Consider the following 18009-nt stretch of genomic DNA (forward strand, 5'->3'; position numbering starts at 1 on the left):
GGAGAATAGATCACGGGCCCGACGGGGGGGGGGGTTATATGAGGAAGGAGGAGAGAGAGAGAGAGAAAGACGGGCGAGGGCGAAGGGGGTTGAAATGTCGGCCCTCCGAACAGATATCGACGTCAGTGCACCGTCGCCCAACGCGAAATTTTGTTTCCGTTGCCACGGGGAATCGTCCGAGGACTCCGTTCACCCGGGTCCGGCCGACCAGCCCTGATGTGAAGGTCGGCCTTCTCAATACCGGCACCCCACCCACCGCCCCTTCATTTGTCCCTATTGCCCCGCGCTCTCCCCGCCCACCCGCACCCGCTTGAAGAACACTCCTAAGGCTTCCCGCCTGTCATGTGCCCCAGAATCACCCGGCCGCGGGGTCAGCCCTGAAGCCTTGACAAACGGTTCATGGTTGCCATCACTTGGCCGCCTGCTGGCATAGGGGAATCTCGGGTGAGCCCGGTGAATGTTTGAATGCTCATAACATTCGATCCACCTCCGGAAACAATATTTGAGAGCCTAGCGAGATTGTCATCGGGTCAAACGACTCTTTTAATGGCTGGAGTAAGAAACACTATTGGTCACCACACCCCGTACGCCTCTTGAATCCGGTTATGATCACCAGACGCGTTGGGCGCTCGATTCACGTGGTCCCTGAAAAAGCCCCCCTCGGTCTGAACGCCAATCGATTTTGAACGCGGTCCGATCCCGACGCATGCGAAACTCCACTCTTCTTGTCCACATCGATCCCATCAACCCACCAGCAGGATGAGCAGCTTTGGTACACTTCTTCCTCAGCCCGTCATGAATAAAGACTCTGGCGACAATGCGTTCTTCTATGGGACATTGATGTATCCAAAGATAATCAAGCGGGTACTCAACAACACCGGCAATCATCTAAGCGTGTGCCCCGCCATTCTGCTTGTGCGCCGACCACCGATCGGCACACATATTGTATCATTAACTTGTCTTCGCCACCTAGGACTATACGCGTCATCAAGTCAAACACGCCGACTATCCTGGCGTGATTCCTTACTCGCAGACAAGACGACTGCTTGATAGGGAATTGCCAGAATCCGAGCGATGTGTGCGCGGATCGCTGGTATATGGCCTGACTAAGGAGGACTTTAGCGTGTTGGATATTTTTGAGGGCGGCGTTCGTCCTCTGGAACTGATTCCTATCCTCTTGACTTAACCCCTTTGTAGGAATACACTCGCTACAGAATCTCCGCACATCCTGTGGGACCCCAGGAGCCTCTAGACATTTCTTCATTGCACCATTTACCACTCTCACCAGACTTGCCATCTCTCGACGCCCTGGGGACTGCTGTTAGCTCGTATATCTACATCTACACCGAAGGGCTGGAGTATCTCAAACCCGATATTTGGTCATATGAGACATTTGTCAAGGAGAAACTTTGGCGATGGATTGATCCAAATAACAACGACGAATACGATGAGACAGATAGGAAACGGCATCTCCTCGCCACTGACTTCAATAACGAGCCTGAGCCTGCAGAGGATACAACAGGCTTCGGCAAGGCTATGCTGAGCGAATTCTGCTTTGATGAGGGTTACGTCAATCTCAACCATGGTACGCCTTTCCGGCTAGTTTCGAAGACAACCTCCCGTCATTTGATTAGGCTCCTTTGGTTCTCTGCCACGGCAAGTCTTAGATGCCACAGAGATCATGGCGCGAGAAGCTGAAGCTGCACCGGATCTTTTCATGAGGAGAACCTACCTCCAGCTCCTTGCCAACGTCCGCGCCCGGGTGGCCAAGTTCATCAACTGTGAGCCGGACGAATGTGTCATCGTCGCTAATGCTACCCATGGCATTAATACGGTGCTTATGAACATCGACTGGAAAGAAGGAGACATCATTGTTGGCTGTAAGGATAACCGCAGAAAGATATGGCTAGCCTTAACTGAGTGAATGTGTTTAGTCACGACGACTTACGGGGCTGTTGGAAGCACACTGCGGGCTATGCGTGATCGTAACCGAGGCCTGTCACTGAAGATTATTACTTTGACTTATCCTATGCGACATGTCGACCTTCTGTCGATGTTCAGACAGGAACTCGCATCTATCCCAAGACATGATGGTCAGACCGTCCTTTGTATCCTCGACGGGATAGTGAGCGTGCCTGGCGTTATAATGCCTTGGGAGTCCATGTGCAATATCTGCAAGGAATACGATGTTCTGAGCTTGATCGATGGTGCCCACCTAATAGGTCAAGTATCAGTAGACCTGGCGTCTGCGCAGCCTGATTTCTGGATTTCTGTGAGTGAAATTCCCGAGCAGCCTTTTTTGTTCTTATCTTAGCGACCTTACGTGGCAGAACTGTCACAAGTGGCTCTATTCCAAGAGAGGGTCTGCCGTTCTTTATGTTCCTCATAGGTAAGTGGGCAACCCCCTTGCACATCGTCCGCCAACAGCTGCGTCTAGGAACCAAGATATTATCAAAATCACTCTCCCCGTCTCGATCGGTTATGTATCCCCTGACGATCCTCCTCCAAAGCTCGACGGACCTGCTCGTTTTGTACGATTGTTTGAATGTGCATCATGCCTGCATTCTCCTGGCATCTTGTTGACGGGAAGTTCTAGGGACAGGTACCATTGACATGATACCATTCTTGAGCATAGACTCTGGTATGAAACAAGCTCTGAATTCATCGAACTGAAGCTGATCCACCAATCAACCCACGCAGCCCTGAACTTCCGCGAGGCCATTGGAGGGGAGAAAAAGATCAACGATTATTGTCATAGTATGGCCATTCAAGGGGGCCAACATTTGGCATCGGTATTGGGCACTCGAGTACTGGATGAGACCGGGGAATTAACGGCCAATATGGCAAGTCCAACTGCTCTGACAGCTTCGATGACTCTGAGACAAAAGAAAGACAAACGTGCTGGTACCACTCGACATCTCGCGCTTCAGTGGTGAGCAGCTCGGCGGGTTACTCTCGAACTTCAACAACACTTTACTTGATAAATACAACTGCTTCGCGGGTATCTACTTCCACGATAAGAAATGCTGGGTTCGATGCAGCGCTCAAATCTGGACAGAGGTATGCATCCTGCCCTTGTGTGCAATCCGTTGCTGACTGGAGATAGCTATCTGACTTTGAACACGTCGGCAAGGCCATCCTGGAAATTTGTGAAGCGTATACCCAGAAAGGTGTTGATGTGCACGTTGCACGCAACGTCATCACAGACGAGGAGATGGAAGATCACTAGATAACATAGACATGATGATATCCCCCGTCCCTTGCGGACATGCAGCATTGCACAACATAACATTCAAACGACGACTCCGGCACATCTGAGTGGCATGATTTCTATCTGAAGGAGCGTAGTGAACGGCCACTGGACAAGAGTTAATATGTTGTAGCAAGAAGACCCTGGATCACATACGTGATAGTCTTGCGATCCTTCTCTCCAGATGTTTCCATCTTCGCCCTGTTGAGTACCTTCAAGAACTCCGTCACACGATGACGCATCCGACTGTGCATGTACGCTTTCGAGCATTTGATGTGATAATGGAGGTAGTCGCGGAATAATTGGATGCGAGATATGGTGGAGGCTGCTGTATCGGGAGTGGAAAAGTGACGAGGGAAGAGGACTGCAGCTCCCATGAGAACGACATGACAATGATGTTAAGAACACTAACCAAAGGTTACATATCCAACATCTTCCGAATCTTTTAATCCCGACAAGTGTCGAATCTCCAGTGGTGGCTCACGGTTACTGTAGAGAACCTGTGGCGCATTCTGGATGGAGGGGAGGCGTCGCGCATCGACGAATTCCTGGACAGTGTTAGGATAGATTCAGAGCATTGGCATCACGGTTGTTGCATACCTGGAGGAATACGCGTCCAGTTATACGATCCGTCTCTTCTTTGAACAAGGTTGAGAATATCACAGTGACGCGATCATGGCTCGCTCTCATGTAGATCGCTTCCTCGTCGCGGTAATGGATTTGCATGAGCTCGGCCTCTGGTCTAGCAGACCCATCAATAGGCGCAGGGATAGACTCCAGCTCGTATTGTTTCAGGAATGCGCGCTCAAAGGGAGCGGCAAGTGCGTTACGCTTGATGAGGGCAACGGAGTGGATGAGAGCTTCACGCTCGTCTGTTGATGGCGCGTAAGCATCCTGCCGGGAAAACAACGTCAATTGCAATTCCACTTACCTCCCTCTGGTACTTTCTCTGTGTCGAACTGCAGGGACACATTGTATTCTGGTTCTACGGACGGCGCGATCCACTTGCCGTATTCGCGCTGAATGAGGTCTTGTGCGCCGTATTTAACCAATTCCTCCCAGCAACGGATGTTCATGGACAAGAGGAGGAGCGTCTTGCGTTCGGGTGTCGACAAGTGGAAGCGAACACCGTCATAATCAACGAATTGGACGTCTAGTGCAGATGGCCTGGAGCCAAGACGAGGGTGAGAGACGAATTTAGGGATCATCACGGCACGCACTTTTGAAATTTTTCTGTGAGAGTATTCTCAATGATGACGTTTTGAGACTAGAATCCGTTGTGAACATTCTCCATCTACAAGGCGGGATGAACCTCGCAAAAGACGGTTCGGCTCACCTCGAGGAGGATCATGGTGGGCGCCTGTGGTAAGGGAGCAATACCGTCGGAAGCAGATTGGGAAGATGGTCTTCGTCATAAAATCACGTGTTCGGTCTCTGGCTGTCATAAGACTATATTCAAAAGAATATTGTTGTATATTGTATGCATGTGCATCCTCAAGCTGCATCCAATGTCACCCGTTCACTTCGGACAAGCGCTCACCGCGCCGAGACATAGCATTTGAAAGGCTGAAACGACGTGGAAAGATCTAGAGTATATGGAAGAGAGAAACGGGATTCGAAGAATTGAGTGATAAGAGGGTCCACAAGATGAGCGGAACAAGATGACTAATTGTTGACATCTGACTCCGATGGACTCGGCCCCTTTGCGGCATGCGCATGCCAATCACCAGGAACAGCTCGGAGGGAAAGTGTTCCCACGTTTTCCATTTCAACGCCCCGGGTCCTCGACAATGTCCCCGTCCTCATCCTCCTCCCACCATCTTCCCCTCTCCCTCCACAACGGTTCCCCTCGACAGCCATGCTCGCCACTGCTTTCCTCACCATTATCTCTCTTGCCCTCCTCGCTCGCTCCCAGATTTTCACGCCCTCCTCCGCGGTGCAGTGCGAACCTGTCCTCGTTACCTGGACGGCCACAAATAGCCCCCCCTACATCATCTCAGTTATTCCAGGTGGACAAGTCGGCGCGGCCGCCATTGAGAATATTGGAACTTTTACTAGCACCAGCGTCACCTGGTCAGTCGATATTCCGGCCGGTAAGCACGTCCGCTTCGTATCATGTCATTGATGGCTGTCCTTGCTCATCACCCGATTGTCAAGGCACGTCTCTTACTTTGCAGCTCCGTGATGGAACCGGCCAGCCTCTCTACTCCGGTGGGTTGTTTCCTTCTATCATTTATACTTAATCTGATGCTGCAAAATAAGCTCCCTTCACGGTTCAGACTTCTTCGGATGCCACATGCATAGGCACGAACGCGGGCTATGTTGGTGGTGCGGGGCTTCCAGCACCGCACGGTAGCAGCTCTGCATCTGCCGCGTCCTCTTCAGGAACCACATCGGGTTCTGCCTCTTCTGGATCTTCTTCGTCTGCTACCACCACCACGTCCGCTAGCTCTGCAGGCACTACTACTACCTCCACTTCCGTAGCTTCCACAAGCTCGTCTACGTCATCTTCTAGTCATTCAAGCTCTTCCACCGGCTCTATCAGGTTAGTATTGCATCTATAAAAAAATCACCCACATCACTCACTCCTGCCAGCCATACCTCGTCATCAACTGCGGCCACATCTGCCTCTGCCAGCCCCAGCAGCGCAGCCATGGCCATGGCCCCACTCGATTTCAGCATGGCTGCTGTTGCCGGTCTGCTGGGTTCTCTCCTCTTTGCTTGAAGTTCCTCGTAACCGTAGCCAAGAAAGTGCACTCTGGGTTTATCAAAGCACTGGGGCCTGCCGGTGAACAATGTCCATAGTATCTTTTTCTTTCTCTCTGGACGACTTCCTCTGAGTCGTAGGCTGATATTCACATCACGCACGGACTGTATTGAACCTCAGGAACCTTCAAGTTACTTAGCTCGTACATCAAAATTGTGTGTTGTTCTCTCCCCCTCGTACCCACCTATTGTGTGAGCATGTCATTGAGACGCCAGTACGCATGCAATCTCACGCGACGAATCACGCACAAATTACTGGCTGAAATCGTGTGTACGAATGGTAACAACTAGTTTCCCGTCATTTATTCGCAAATTGGCCCCTTCATTTGGCTGCGTGTTCACGAAGAACAAGATTAAGACCCTCTCGTTGCATGCAGTTCTCGAATTTGAAGCTGGCGGCCATTTCGTCGAGCTGCTGGTTGGTCAACCCATCGAAATAGGCAGCGTATTCGGGGATCAGCTCCTCGGACAAAAGAATATTCCGCATGATACGACCAACTGAGAGAATTTCGTTCGCAAAACTTTTCCAGGCGCTGAGAGGAATACTTACTATGGTTATTTGGTCTCCAAGTGCTCGGATAGCGCTGTTTGATGTGCGGGACCTTCGAAGTTCGGTCAGGTAGGCCGCAGCACACTCGTTGCGTTCACTAACCTCCTTCACAAACCAGGCTTCAAGGGGGTCGAATACATCCTTGACGGTACTAGTATCGGCGCCCCAAGCATCAGCTGCTAAGCGCTTCTTCTTTTGCAGAAATGCATCCAGGCGCTTCATGTAAGGAGTGTCGGGCGCGCAGTATACCATTCCTTAAACACGGATAGACAGGTCTGCACCTCACAGGAACCAATATCTTACCCTGAAATCCAATGTCCTGTATGCAGGTCATCAACCCTGTACCGCGTTGTCAAGGGTGAGGCAGAAACGTGCCTTATACAGCCAGATACTCCATGAGACCTTTTACACACCAGCTATAGTCAACGAGAGCAACCACTGATACGATACAGGACCGAACCTTATGCTGGTCGTACAGCGACAACTGGTCCTTCAAGACATTATACCGATCCACATTGATACTTTCCCAGTCAGGCGCATCCGTAGGGCCCGCGTAAACCGGCCCGCTGCATCCGAGTCAATTTACTTTTCCTCGGACAAGTGGAAAACTCACAATTCACCGTTCCTAAAGATGATCAACACATCAGACAGTGGAAAACAGAACGCCACATTACCAAATGTGGCCACCATGCTTGAGATGATACGCAATCTTCCGCTTAAAGCTGCTTTCTAGCCTCATTTTTTGTTCTGGTGTGCCCTGTGTCATTGTTCAATCGACAACACAGACGTTGTCTGTAAGCAGCACCTTGTACGGCTCTCCAGCCGGGAATCCGAAGTTGCTGTAGTCATGAATAGCATATACGCTGTTAGGCAGCGGTTGGCCGAAACTGACAAAACCCCACGCGTGAGCAGTTCCTTTCCCATCATGGCCGAATGACCGTACCGAGAAAAATCAGCCTGCAATGACATTATTCGGCATGTCAAGGCTTATAAAGAAGAAAGGAAACTTGCCGCGAAAGTATTCCCTTACAGATACGTAAGTGGTGAGGCTGCGAATCCCCTGAGAAAAGCTTAGAGCTGCTGCTTACCGTCATAGAATTGAATGTGCTCCGGATCCACCTCGAGTATTGCTTGGTTGACACGCTCGTACCATGCCAGAACGCGGGTATGCTCCTTGTCCGTCGGTTCATTTAGCGGGTTGTAACCTGCGACCTACGCGCAGTTGACGGAAAAAACCCCTTGGCAGAATGCACCTACATACCCAGGTGTTGCCCTTGTAACGAGCGGCGAGCTTTCGCCACAACGCAATTGAACGATCCTGGAACTCCTTGTGCTCCCAGAAAAGGGCTTTGTGGATCCCTGTGTCTAAAGGATGGGACTGTGGTTAGACGCCGCCCAAGTCAGTGTGAGACTTCTGACCTGAATGCCAATCTACGTTTTGACCTGGGCTTCCCACTCAGCTACTCTGTAACGTTCAATGCATGTTTCTCACCTCCCGGGGCTGCGTGCAGCTGCATATCTGCGTTAGATATGCCACTCACATGAACGTTAACTGCTCACGTCGAGAATGGTGAAAATTCCACGCCTGGCACACTGAGCTCGCCTTTAGGGAGTGTCCAAATCCAATCGTCCTCACGTACAATATTGATCACCCGATCCAACCACAAAAAGCCACGTTCTAGAAACACTCCTGGATTGAGATCGCTCTCGAAATGACGGTAGTTGAATGGAATCCTTTTATGACTTGAGATGGCTACCCGACAAGCGAGGGCTCGCTCACCTCAAGCAATTGAGGCCAAGCGAAGCAAAGAATTCAGCGTCTTTATCATCGAAAAAGTATTCCAGGAACTTCAATCACGACGGTAAGGACACCAGTAGAGGTCAGGCAAGGATAAGCAAACCCGGTCGAAAAAGAAATCGTATTTCTCTTGCCCTAACACCTTTGACAGGGCCCTGCGCATCTCAGTCTCATGGCCAGGGTATCCCGTGATGAAGTTCTCCATGTTCAGCCAGCCACCGAGACCGGCACCCTTGAGCAAGACTTCATGTCCATTCGCATCCACGATTGCGCTCCCTTTCAACCGCAGGACACCCGTCTCCGAAGGAGCAGGTGAGGGGGGGACGTTGATGTTGACACTCATACCGACTTGCTGATACAACCTGGCTGTCGACGAAAAGGAAGGGCCAGCAGACGACACGGTACTGGCTTTTGGATCTGCCTTTGTAGCAAGGTCCACTGGAGAATGTCCACCAGCTCGGCGTCATACCCTTTTAAGGGAGCCAGGACCGGACCGAAGGTCTCGTGCACCACACTCTTTGTACATCACATGGCGTGTGTATCTGGGCTTTTAAAGCAACTTATTAGTAATAGAGGCCGGGTCTGACAGAAATGGGGCTATCTATCAGTGGCAGCATCAGTAACAACCCTTTGGCCATGGCTGGCAACTTTGGTGGAGCAATGGAATGTGGCCAGACACCGACAAATGCACGTCACGCCGTTCAAATAATAGCTACAACAAAGACTCAATGTAGATTTCAGGCCTCACGTTTGAAACTGCCGTAATGCTATCTGTCTCTTTGGCTGGAGGGGCACTCTTCCTGTCGAGGAAGCTGCTTGGCGTAACGCCGTCTCCATGTTTGCGCGTGTACTGGGGTGCAATAGAAGAGTCGTACGTCTGAACGCTTCAGGATATTGAGACGCTAGGTTAAGGACGTCATTTTCCCCGAGCTTGTGGATTTTCGTGGCAGCGTCATGTTGCAAATACGCCACGTACACAGGCAATAAAACACATAGCAATCTCGGGACTGAATATGAAGGATTGGTATGGACCCGGCAAAAAAAACCCTCGAACTCACTTTGAGCCGGGTTGGCAACTTTCAGAGTTGAATCCAGAAGCCGTTGGCGTTCTTCCGGAATGTCACAAGCGGCATCCAGAGCCAGGTGAACTAAGCCTGGCAGCAAGAGTCGACAACACACTCGCAAGATAGGGGGGCCCGTTGGTGCGGAAGAAATCAAAATGTTGGCGCATTGACGTGCCACAAGCGCGATTTCCTGTTTGATTTGAGCACGTTTTCTACGGTGGGTGAACAACAGGAATGGCACTTACTGCATCAGAATCTCCGAGCCGTTGGATCAACAAAGAGTTGTACTGTTCTACGAGAGGATAACTGAAGGTTGTTCCTTGCGCAGCAATGGAGATTACCACCGCAGCGGCGAGCATGTTGTTCTGCAATTTCATGGTGACCTCTGGGCCACGTCGTCCACTAAGAAAGCTTAGTCGACTTCTAGGCAGCAAACACTGGCATTTACCTGATCGCTTCTATGTTGATCACGCAGGCCGATAAGAGTGCATGCACTGATTGGTCACTCCTTAATTTCCAGGCCGGAGCATTTTCTCCGGCGGTTGACGGCCAAGACAGCAGTGTCTTTAGGGCGGCTAAGAAACCTCCAATGCTAGATGTAGCTGGGGATTCTTCTCGCAAACGGTCTGTGCCTAAAGTCAGCCAGTGCATTGACCACCTGGATTCTACGATCGCACCTACGAGTGTCGCCAATGCGATCAGCCTTACGCTTTCGTGCACCACAGTATCACATTTTTCAGTGATTTGGCGCATTGTCTCTACAGCAACATTATACAGGCCTCCAGAATCAATGACCATCCCATCTTGAGTCAGGTCAGCAAGAGAGATCAGTTGACCAACGGTCATCGCACCAGGTTCTGTCAACGCTCTGGATGACGCGACTCGACGAAGAACGCATACAACGACGCGTAGACAATCTACCGCATTTTCAGATAACTCCCTGGTGGCATCTGCTGAGTTGGCACTCTTAAGAGCATTGATATAACGCACCATGAAACATTGACCGATGGTGAACAGCGTCGGGCGAGGGCACCAGACACGCGCAATACACCAGATAGAATAGCGGGTGGCCCACCAAGAGCAAATCGATAAAGCATTGCAGTGAGCTCTCCAAATATGCCTCGCTGCATTGGTTTCGTGCCGGAGTAGTGGGAGCTCAGGAGCTCAGATAAGAACTGTAAAGTGATTACTCGTTGTTCGGCCAGGAGTCGGACAGCATCAATAGAGCTGTCGTCCAACAGAACTTGACAGGCGAGCCCCAATAGCACGGGGTAAAGCAAACATGGCTCCGATGTTTCCAGGTGAGAGACACCATTAGTGACAGGTGCGCCCTTTAGCCTTGCTCCATTAAGCGGGGCGAGAAGATTCTGATCATTCTGCTGCATGAATAGAGAAATTGCGCCCAGAATGTACCACCACGCATCTGCATAATACTTTAATCTGATAAGCAGAATCCCAAGATGATTGACCATGTGACAAGTTACCTGCAGGGTGACATCTTTTTCCAATATCAAGCTAGACATCCCAGGGCCTGTCAGCTCTTCGGGGTCTGCTGTCATTTCCGAATGTGCTTTAAGTCGAGTGTAATCGATTACGCTTTCAACCCAGAGCGCAGCCAAAACCGGGCGATGTGGAAGTATTATTGCCTCAAGGTAGGTTCTTTGGTGGCTTGACATTGCGAGTTTAGCCCAGGCAGAAATGATTGAAACTCGTAGCATGACAGAGGCGTTTGGGCCAAGTTGTCCACCTTCACCAAGTGTCAAGTTGCTTGCTCCTGGTGAGGCATTACTATTATGCAATGGACATGGTTGTCGATAGGCTTCGTACCTGCACACTGTTCCAAAGCCGTTGTCAAAAGTTTTAGGATGCGACCCATCTTTGAGCCGTCCTCTACAACTCCTGATCCAATGAAGATGGCACAAACCTCGACTGCTGAGGCTAGTAGCTCTGGCGTGGAGTCAGCGGAAAAAGCAGGAGTCAAAGCTGCTGCAATGGGTGCCTGGTACTGTTCAAGTAGCAGGGACCCTTCGACATCCGGGTCAGGTGAATCAGCGAAAATCTGTTGTCCTGGTGAGACAAAGGCATTCCATTTGACAATGAAATTAGTCGTACCTCTACAATGTCCCGTAAGACTATCAAGCCAGCCAGGCGGATCTCCGTTACATAGGCAGTAGAAGCTGTGAATGCCATTCTAATGAGTTCTGGGACCTTCGTGGCAAGGAGATTAGACATTTCAAGACCACATGTCTTGGCATAGCGCAAGTCAACGTGCTCTCGTAAGCCGGCAGCCGACAGAGTCTTGCAGATGTTATGCAGGCATTGCAAAGCGAAGAGTTGGGTTCGCCACCGGCCGATTGCACGTCGGTCGCCTCCCTTCTCCCCGTTCGATTCACCAGGAACTTGCAGAGACTCCGACTCGTCGTCTTGGGCGGTATTCGAAGGGGCCTCGGGTTTCAGAGCTCGTTGAGAGTTGTTTGCTTGTGACATAATTTTCTGGCACAGGTAGATCCAAGCCGAAGGATTGGCCGTTACAGTTTGTGAAAGCCAACTCGTCAATATAGCATGCACTCCATCAACGCTTGCATCGGCATCAAGCATAGCAAACAGTGCTTCTGCCAACTCGTCCCCCCCATATTTGGAGACAAGCAACACATCCTTCTGCACCAGCAAGTATAGTCCATTTACGGCTGAGAACTTCAGCGGTGTTCGCGGCGAGGACAGATATTTTCGGAGTCGCAGCACAATCATCGGTACATCGAGAAAGTCTCGGGCGAACATAAGACAGTGCTGTAAGCAGCGCATTGCTTCGACGACCACAGCCTCATCGACCTCAACAGAAAACTCTTGGACTAGGCAAAGCAGCAAGTTTCGAAATCTTGTTGAGTCCCTCAGGTCCGGCCCCAAGACAGCAACCATGCTGTCTTCAATTTCGCATATGACGGCATACACGGGGACGTCATTCAGCCCGGCTGAGACTGTGTGTCGTCTCCCTTCAGGCTCGTGCGCGTCTGACATGTACAGCTTAGCGAGCATTCCGAGCGTGCTCCGTATGTGTGGCTCATAGGAAAGACTGGCGGCATCAATAACCGTTGAGAGAGACTGCAAGGAGTAGTAGTGAACAAGTGGATGAGGGTCGTTCCCAAGTGACATGAGGACGTTCACGATGGTCTTCAGCAGGGGGCCCGCGGCTAATCCTCCAACCGAGGTGTATAGAGACCCGAGAGCCATCGCGCAGCCCGCTCGGCTATTAGGATCCCGGTTAGAGAGCACTTGATCCACCAGTCCTTTCACTTGTGTTGTGAGGGCCCCTGTGTCAAGACGGCTCGCGGTAAGTCCATAGGCTTCGCTTGCTGTCTTTCGCAGCTTCTGATCGGGATGACTGAGACACCCCTCGGAGAAAATCAGCATTGGGCAAGAACAGCAAAAGCCTCATACCTTCAAAAAGTCAATGATATGAGAGTATAGAGCTACACTAGCGAATCCGTCTCGACTTTCACGATCAGCCCAGCAAAGGATGTGCAGGAGAGCGCCTGCCACATTCATTGTAGTTGCAATTTTTCTTCCAGGATTGCGCTCAAGGCGAGGAGATTGTGCATTATTTAAGACCGCAGTCCACACCCTGTCACAGGTGAGTGTCGACTGATGTGCCAGGAACACCGCGAAGACGTCGAGAGCTGCATCTACCAATCTACTAGCAGCAGGGGGGGGCTCAGGCCACGAACGCTCTTCGGCCGAGATATTAGTGAGTAGGCACAATGGCTCACATTCACAGGAGCCAAGCACTGGTTGCTGTAGCTAGAAACACGTCAGGCTGAGCAATTAACTTCCTACTGGAATTCCACACCTGTTGAATGATACCCCATTCGACGCTATCTTGTGTTCGGGCCGATTTATCTTCCCGCCCACCATACGGGCTATGATTCTCAACATTCGCCGACCAGTCGTGCGTAGAGATGCCATACGCATAGCCATCATTACATTCCCAGATTGATACAAAGGAACCAGCAGACGCCGCGATGGCCGCTTGAACTTGTGACCCTCTGTACAAATCTGGTCCACTAAAGACTGTCATGGCGGAGTCGATCACTGCAGCCTGAGCAGATTCGTTGATATGTGAAGTACCGAACGCTGCAAAACATTGAAACATGCGACACTTGAACATAACCTCTAACTCCGATGTTGTTGCCTTGACATGGGGTAGAGGTGATTTGGAATCTAGTTCTTCGTCATAGCCGTCACTGGCAAGGCTGTTTGCAAATGACAGGGCGCTCGACAGGCTCGCCCCAACGCGTCGCGCAACATCAAGTGTTGTCAAAAGACCCGAATTGTGTGTCAAAAATTGCAACAGCGCACCCAACGCGCAGTGTCGAACGTGCAGAAGGAATGCCACTTCGGCTGAGAATCGAGATTGAATATCTTCGGTGTCTTTAACAGATGATCTCGAGAACGTGTTGCGCCAAAGAGTAAGTAACTGGGACATGTGCGGATGGACGAAGTGTCGTCCCAAGGTTACGAGAGCCGATATCAGAGTCCACGAAATTTCTACTTCAACAGCAGCTAGAGTCAGGTCATGCTCGCCCGCTCTTTTTAGAAGCTGCATGGCCATTTCCAAGACTTTCGAGCAGACGTCGTACGAGATATAGAGGTGGCGATAGGGAAATAAACTGAAAAGTCCGGCAAGGCCTGTTGCTTGACCCAGAGCCCTGTCCTGGGCATCTCTGTTTGCGCCAGGGACGAGTAAAGCGGCCACTCCTTTGGTAAGCTGGGCGGCGAGATCATCTGCTATCAGCTGGAGGCGGCGTGGAACAACAAGACAGAATTGTTGCAAACAGTAGGATGCGGCTATTCGAACGGCATGGTCCGGGTGTTCAAGTAGTCGCACGACAGGGGTAGTAAGCGCGTTCTGGACAATTGTATATCAAAACTTTGCCACCCATTCGCCAGACGAATCACCTACCTGCAAGAACTGAGGAGCATTTCCGAGCTGCTGAAGTAGTTCTGATACTTCTTTCAGAGCTGCGACAAGGGTCAAGCGGTGCGGGGCGTTCTGGCCGGGCATCAGGGCAGGCCATCTTCGGAGATAGTTGGTGATCAAGTCTTGAATCGCGCCAATTTGGCCTTGCTCACTGAGCATTCGAACTCCCACCAAGTCCCGCAATATGACACTGACGAATTTGCGTACTCGCAACGTTTCGTGGAGCGTCACTTGGTTTTTGGGATGACCGATGATGTCGACTAGAAAATGTCTCGCGAACACTGAATAATTTGTTTCGACGTAGGTAGGGCCAAGTTCATTCAAGAGAGTGGTGTAAATTTGAACAATGCCAACTCGTGTTCGAAGAGACCCTGTGGATTTGTTGAATGAGGTGGAAAGCTGCGACAACACCGATTGCAGAGTAACGGACGGTGCATTTGACTTTGTCGACTCCGGAGGGTTCTCCTCTTCGTCTTCCCCAGCGCCCTTCCTTTCTGGTCGAGCAGTAGTTTCCTGATTGACAAGTGGCGTGCTCACTGAGGCTGCTAGGTGAATGCCGCTTACCTCGGCGAAGTGCCTGCGAGTCGTATGATCCGCTGAATCCATATACCGCAAACAAAGTTGCACGAAATTATCTGTTTCCTGTATCGTGAGTTGCCCCAGTTGTCTTTGTATTCCTGTGACAATCTGAGGCATATTCAGCATATATATTTTCGTCACAAGTAACGTACATACATCAGCCGAGACCCTTTGAATGGCCGGGGCCTTGTCACCCATGCCATGCCTGAATGTCTTCAACAGATCTTTGACTGTGGATTCCGGTATCGCCTTTGCAGTGCTCTGAATACACTTGGAAATCGTCGCAGCCGCATGATATCGAAGTAAGACTGACTTGTGTGCCAAAATGAGAACGATCCAATGTTTCATCACCGAGCTGGCTTACATGACTGGTTGATTTGAAGAACTTCAGGCTCATAGTGACCAGATCGGCGACGAGTGACATCATCTACTAATGAATTAAAAATCATGCACGAAGGGGGGGCATACGGAGACTGTGCCATACTTGAGATCCATACGTAACCATAAGCTCGCCCATGCAGTAGAGAGCGCAGCTGGAAAAAGGTTGACCGTGCACTCGGGTATGTTGACAAACAACTCACATTCTGACGTCCTTGTCTCCTGGCTTCGGTGTTGGTTCTACAGTAAACTTCATAAGAGCCTGCAGAGTGTCGTAGAGAGTTCTTGATTCAGCTCGAGCGTAAAGCTTCACAAAGCATCGGGACAGAGCGTGTCGAATGGGACGACCCGGAAAAGGCAGCGCATCAGCGCCAGTGGCTATCTTTACAAGAAATATTTCCAGTGCTTCAAGGCGAGCACGAACTTCAGGCTACATAGACGTTTCAGCAGAGAAGAAGACCATGACGTGTAATGTCACTCGCCTTTGGTAGTTTATCCAAGGCAGCGTCAAGTTGTCTCAGCCACTGGAACAAGTCTACCTCCCCACTGTCACCCTTGAAGTGTGCCTGACATACGGTTTTGATTAGGACATTGTCAAAAGATTGAAATAGCGCGAACCTCGTCGAAAAATAGGATCTTATCTGAGGATATGCTTGTCATTGCGTTCGAATGCACTTTAGGTCATTGATGTGAAAGCCACTGATACTAGTTGACACCGCAATCAATAATAATAGGCTTTCAGGGTCTCTCGGCATCAACCATGCCGGTCGGAACCGAAACTACTGCGAGTCGCCATTTAGTCAACCCATTCCCCCTCGCAAATCACTCAGCTCAAACCATTGTATCGTCATGTCAGAAGCATCGACTGAGAACAAGTTGAGGATTGCGCAGGGGAAGAAGGATGATGGAAACGCAGCATTCAAAAGTGGCCAGTACAAAGATGCCCTGCGCTTCTATTATGAGGTGTGGTCAACTGTTACTCGCTCCTCCGTCTGACTTCATATGAATTAGGCCATTCTATACGTTCAAGGACTAGAAAAATCACTCTCCTCTGCCATGGACTCCAATATCAGCGGAGGTTCCGGCAGTGGGGCAGATGAGAAGCGACGACCAAAAACGGAGGCCAGTCTTCTATGTTCAACATCATTGCGACCAAACTCATTTATGACAGGCCGATGTTCTGCTCGTTGCCCTATATAACAATATGGCAGGTGTGGTGTGTGTCGTGAATGTCACTCGTATGTCTCAAGAGGAGGTCTAGCTGTCCACCTCAAACTAGCAAACTGGAAACGAGCTTTCGAATCGGCAGAGAAGGTTTGTGCCGCCACACGATAAATCAAATCCACTATTCAAAGCCCTATCAGGCCTTATCCAGAGATGAAGAAAATTCCAAAGCTGGATTCCGGAAGTCACAGGCCCTCGTTCAGATGGGCGAGCGTGTCAAAGCGATTAAACTCCTGGAGGAGCTCGCCAAAACACACCCGAATGGTATTCACCCTATGCACCATTCATCCTCATGATGCTTGGCTTAATCCTCCGTCTAGACGTCGATATCACCCGTGAGCTTTCTACTCAGAAGCAGAACGAAGAAAAAAGCGAGCGTGAACACGATAAAGTGTTCAAGGAAGCCTGGAAAGGTGCGAAGTAACAAGTCTGATTGGTCAAGCATCGCATTGATAATTAGGAATCAGGAAAGCTCTCATGAAATCGAGACAAAGCCTTCCAGAACACCTAATTCGAAGATCTGGATATATAGCAGCTTTAGTATGGGTCCCTCGTATCAGTACTAGTGTCTTGGGTGTGTGTTTTGCAGCTGCCCCACTCTCGTAGCCTATGATAGTCACAACGATACCTGCCCGTCACCATACCAGAAATTTTGCATAAGATTTTGTACGTAGGAAAGTCTGCTGGGCCGGAGCACATTCGCCCGAGACATAAATTCAACACGATCATGATACATAAACGCAGTGTGTCCAGAGCACAAAGTCACATGCTGTGAAGGCGGAGGAGACCCAAACAGCTCTCATTAGGATCCGTCAAACTCAGCGAGCATTGAGTAGCACTCCCCTTCACCAAACCTGCGATGACAGCTTTTTATCGCCTTCAGGCAATGTACACTAACAACTGATTCATTAAGATGCTGACAATTTCAACTAGGCCCAAACAGCCGCCGGCGTTTATAGTTTTCAGACACTCGTGGGCAAGGTCGTCTTGATTGTCAACGTGGCTTCCCGTTGTGGTATGACTCTGAGCCCACGGAATTCAACCATGATTGATGTGTCCGACTCCAAGGTTATACGCCTCAGTATGAGGGGCTGCAGACTCTTTACGAGAAGTACCAGCCCAAAGGCTTAGAAATCGTAGGGTTTCCTTGTAATCAAGTATGGCAACCTTTTCTAGCTTGACTTGGACTTACTTGTGCGATTGCTCAGTTTGGCCGGCAAGAGCCAGGTACCGACGCAGACATCGCATCTTTCTGTGAGGTGGGAATGACATCTGTGCCTCCTCGGGCCCATGAGCTTATGACACATAGATGAACTACGGTATCACCTTCCCTGTGATGAAGAAAAGGTCTGCACGAGATGCCTTGTTGGACATGTTGAACTAATTAAGCTCAGCGACGTGAATGGAGATGAAGCAAACGAGGTG

General features: G+C 50.3%; 7 protein-coding genes across 7 annotated transcripts; 4 read left to right on the plus strand and 3 right to left on the minus strand.

The window, feature by feature from the left end:
- Nucleotides 1-795: 795 nt before the first annotated feature.
- Nucleotides 796-1186, plus strand: DACRYDRAFT_47945 (uncharacterized protein; the record flags this gene model as incomplete). Its single annotated transcript, XM_040774795.1, has 2 exons — nt 796-915; nt 974-1186. 2 exons carry the CDS (start codon nt 796-798, stop codon nt 1184-1186), a joined length of 333 nt encoding a protein of 110 aa, XP_040631604.1.
- A 761-nt stretch (nt 1187-1947) lies between these two features.
- DACRYDRAFT_20355 (actin-related protein ARPC2) lies at nt 1948-4813 on the minus strand. The gene is made up of 13 exons (XM_040771903.1): nt 4587-4813; nt 4471-4517; nt 4182-4417; nt 3851-4122; nt 3663-3798; nt 3407-3614; nt 3105-3358; nt 2892-3058; nt 2701-2842; nt 2597-2641; nt 2438-2547; nt 2331-2389; nt 1948-2272 (listed from the first exon to the last, which is right to left on the minus strand). Exons 1-7 carry the CDS (start codon nt 4599-4601, stop codon nt 3331-3333), a joined length of 942 nt encoding a protein of 313 aa, XP_040631605.1. The 5' UTR covers nt 4602-4813; the 3' UTR covers nt 1948-2272; nt 2331-2389; nt 2438-2547; nt 2597-2641; nt 2701-2842; nt 2892-3058; nt 3105-3330.
- Nucleotides 4814-5070: 257 nt separating this feature from the next.
- Nucleotides 5071-6187, plus strand: DACRYDRAFT_20356 (uncharacterized protein). Its single transcript, XM_040771904.1, has 4 exons — nt 5071-5343; nt 5408-5461; nt 5513-5795; nt 5846-6187. Exons 1-4 carry the CDS (start codon nt 5109-5111, stop codon nt 5973-5975), a joined length of 702 nt encoding a protein of 233 aa, XP_040631606.1. The 5' UTR covers nt 5071-5108; the 3' UTR covers nt 5976-6187.
- A 60-nt stretch (nt 6188-6247) lies between these two features.
- DACRYDRAFT_20357 (cellulase) lies at nt 6248-8731 on the minus strand. Its single transcript, XM_040771905.1, has 19 exons — nt 8468-8731; nt 8347-8414; nt 8207-8300; nt 8127-8159; nt 8059-8077; nt 7986-8009; nt 7828-7931; nt 7655-7778; nt 7578-7591; nt 7510-7523; nt 7372-7453; nt 7241-7323; nt 7180-7191; nt 7027-7132; nt 6942-6968; nt 6870-6885; nt 6669-6820; nt 6567-6618; nt 6248-6514 (listed from the first exon to the last, which is right to left on the minus strand). The coding sequence occupies exons 1-19, from the start codon at nt 8705-8707 to the stop codon at nt 6339-6341; spliced, it is 1440 nt and encodes a 479-aa protein (XP_040631607.1). The 5' UTR covers nt 8708-8731; the 3' UTR covers nt 6248-6338.
- Nucleotides 8732-9015: 284 nt separating this feature from the next.
- On the minus strand, nt 9016-16016 carry DACRYDRAFT_75608 (ARM repeat-containing protein). Its single transcript, XM_040776145.1, has 19 exons — nt 15979-16016; nt 15843-15926; nt 15564-15790; nt 15467-15515; nt 15347-15409; nt 15139-15294; nt 14386-15090; nt 13273-14331; nt 12864-13223; nt 11541-12818; nt 11256-11487; nt 10913-11202; nt 10419-10861; nt 10280-10368; nt 10106-10231; nt 9877-10054; nt 9674-9830; nt 9423-9618; nt 9016-9371 (listed from the first exon to the last, which is right to left on the minus strand). Exons 3-19 carry the CDS (start codon nt 15614-15616, stop codon nt 9109-9111), a joined length of 5697 nt encoding a protein of 1898 aa, XP_040631608.1. The 5' UTR covers nt 15617-15790; nt 15843-15926; nt 15979-16016; the 3' UTR covers nt 9016-9108.
- Nucleotides 16017-16201: 185 nt separating this feature from the next.
- DACRYDRAFT_20359 (TPR-like protein) lies at nt 16202-17246 on the plus strand. Its single transcript, XM_040771906.1, has 7 exons — nt 16202-16323; nt 16372-16482; nt 16532-16571; nt 16622-16674; nt 16725-16848; nt 16905-16997; nt 17052-17246. Exons 1-7 carry the CDS (start codon nt 16210-16212, stop codon nt 17063-17065), a joined length of 549 nt encoding a protein of 182 aa, XP_040631609.1. The 5' UTR covers nt 16202-16209; the 3' UTR covers nt 17066-17246.
- A 292-nt stretch (nt 17247-17538) lies between these two features.
- On the plus strand, nt 17539-18009 carry DACRYDRAFT_34709 (glutathione peroxidase; the record flags this gene model as incomplete). The annotated part of the gene is made up of 5 exons (XM_040774384.1): nt 17539-17599; nt 17653-17741; nt 17793-17843; nt 17894-17931; nt 17979-18009. Coding segments are annotated over 5 exons (270 nt in total), but the record flags the coding sequence as incomplete, so codon positions are not given.

This window comes from Dacryopinax primogenitus (assembly GCF_000292625.1).
Source record: "Dacryopinax primogenitus strain DJM-731 SS1 chromosome Unknown DACRYscaffold_3, whole genome shotgun sequence".
In the NCBI taxonomy this organism is placed as follows: domain Eukaryota; kingdom Fungi; phylum Basidiomycota; class Dacrymycetes; order Dacrymycetales; family Dacrymycetaceae; genus Dacryopinax; species Dacryopinax primogenitus.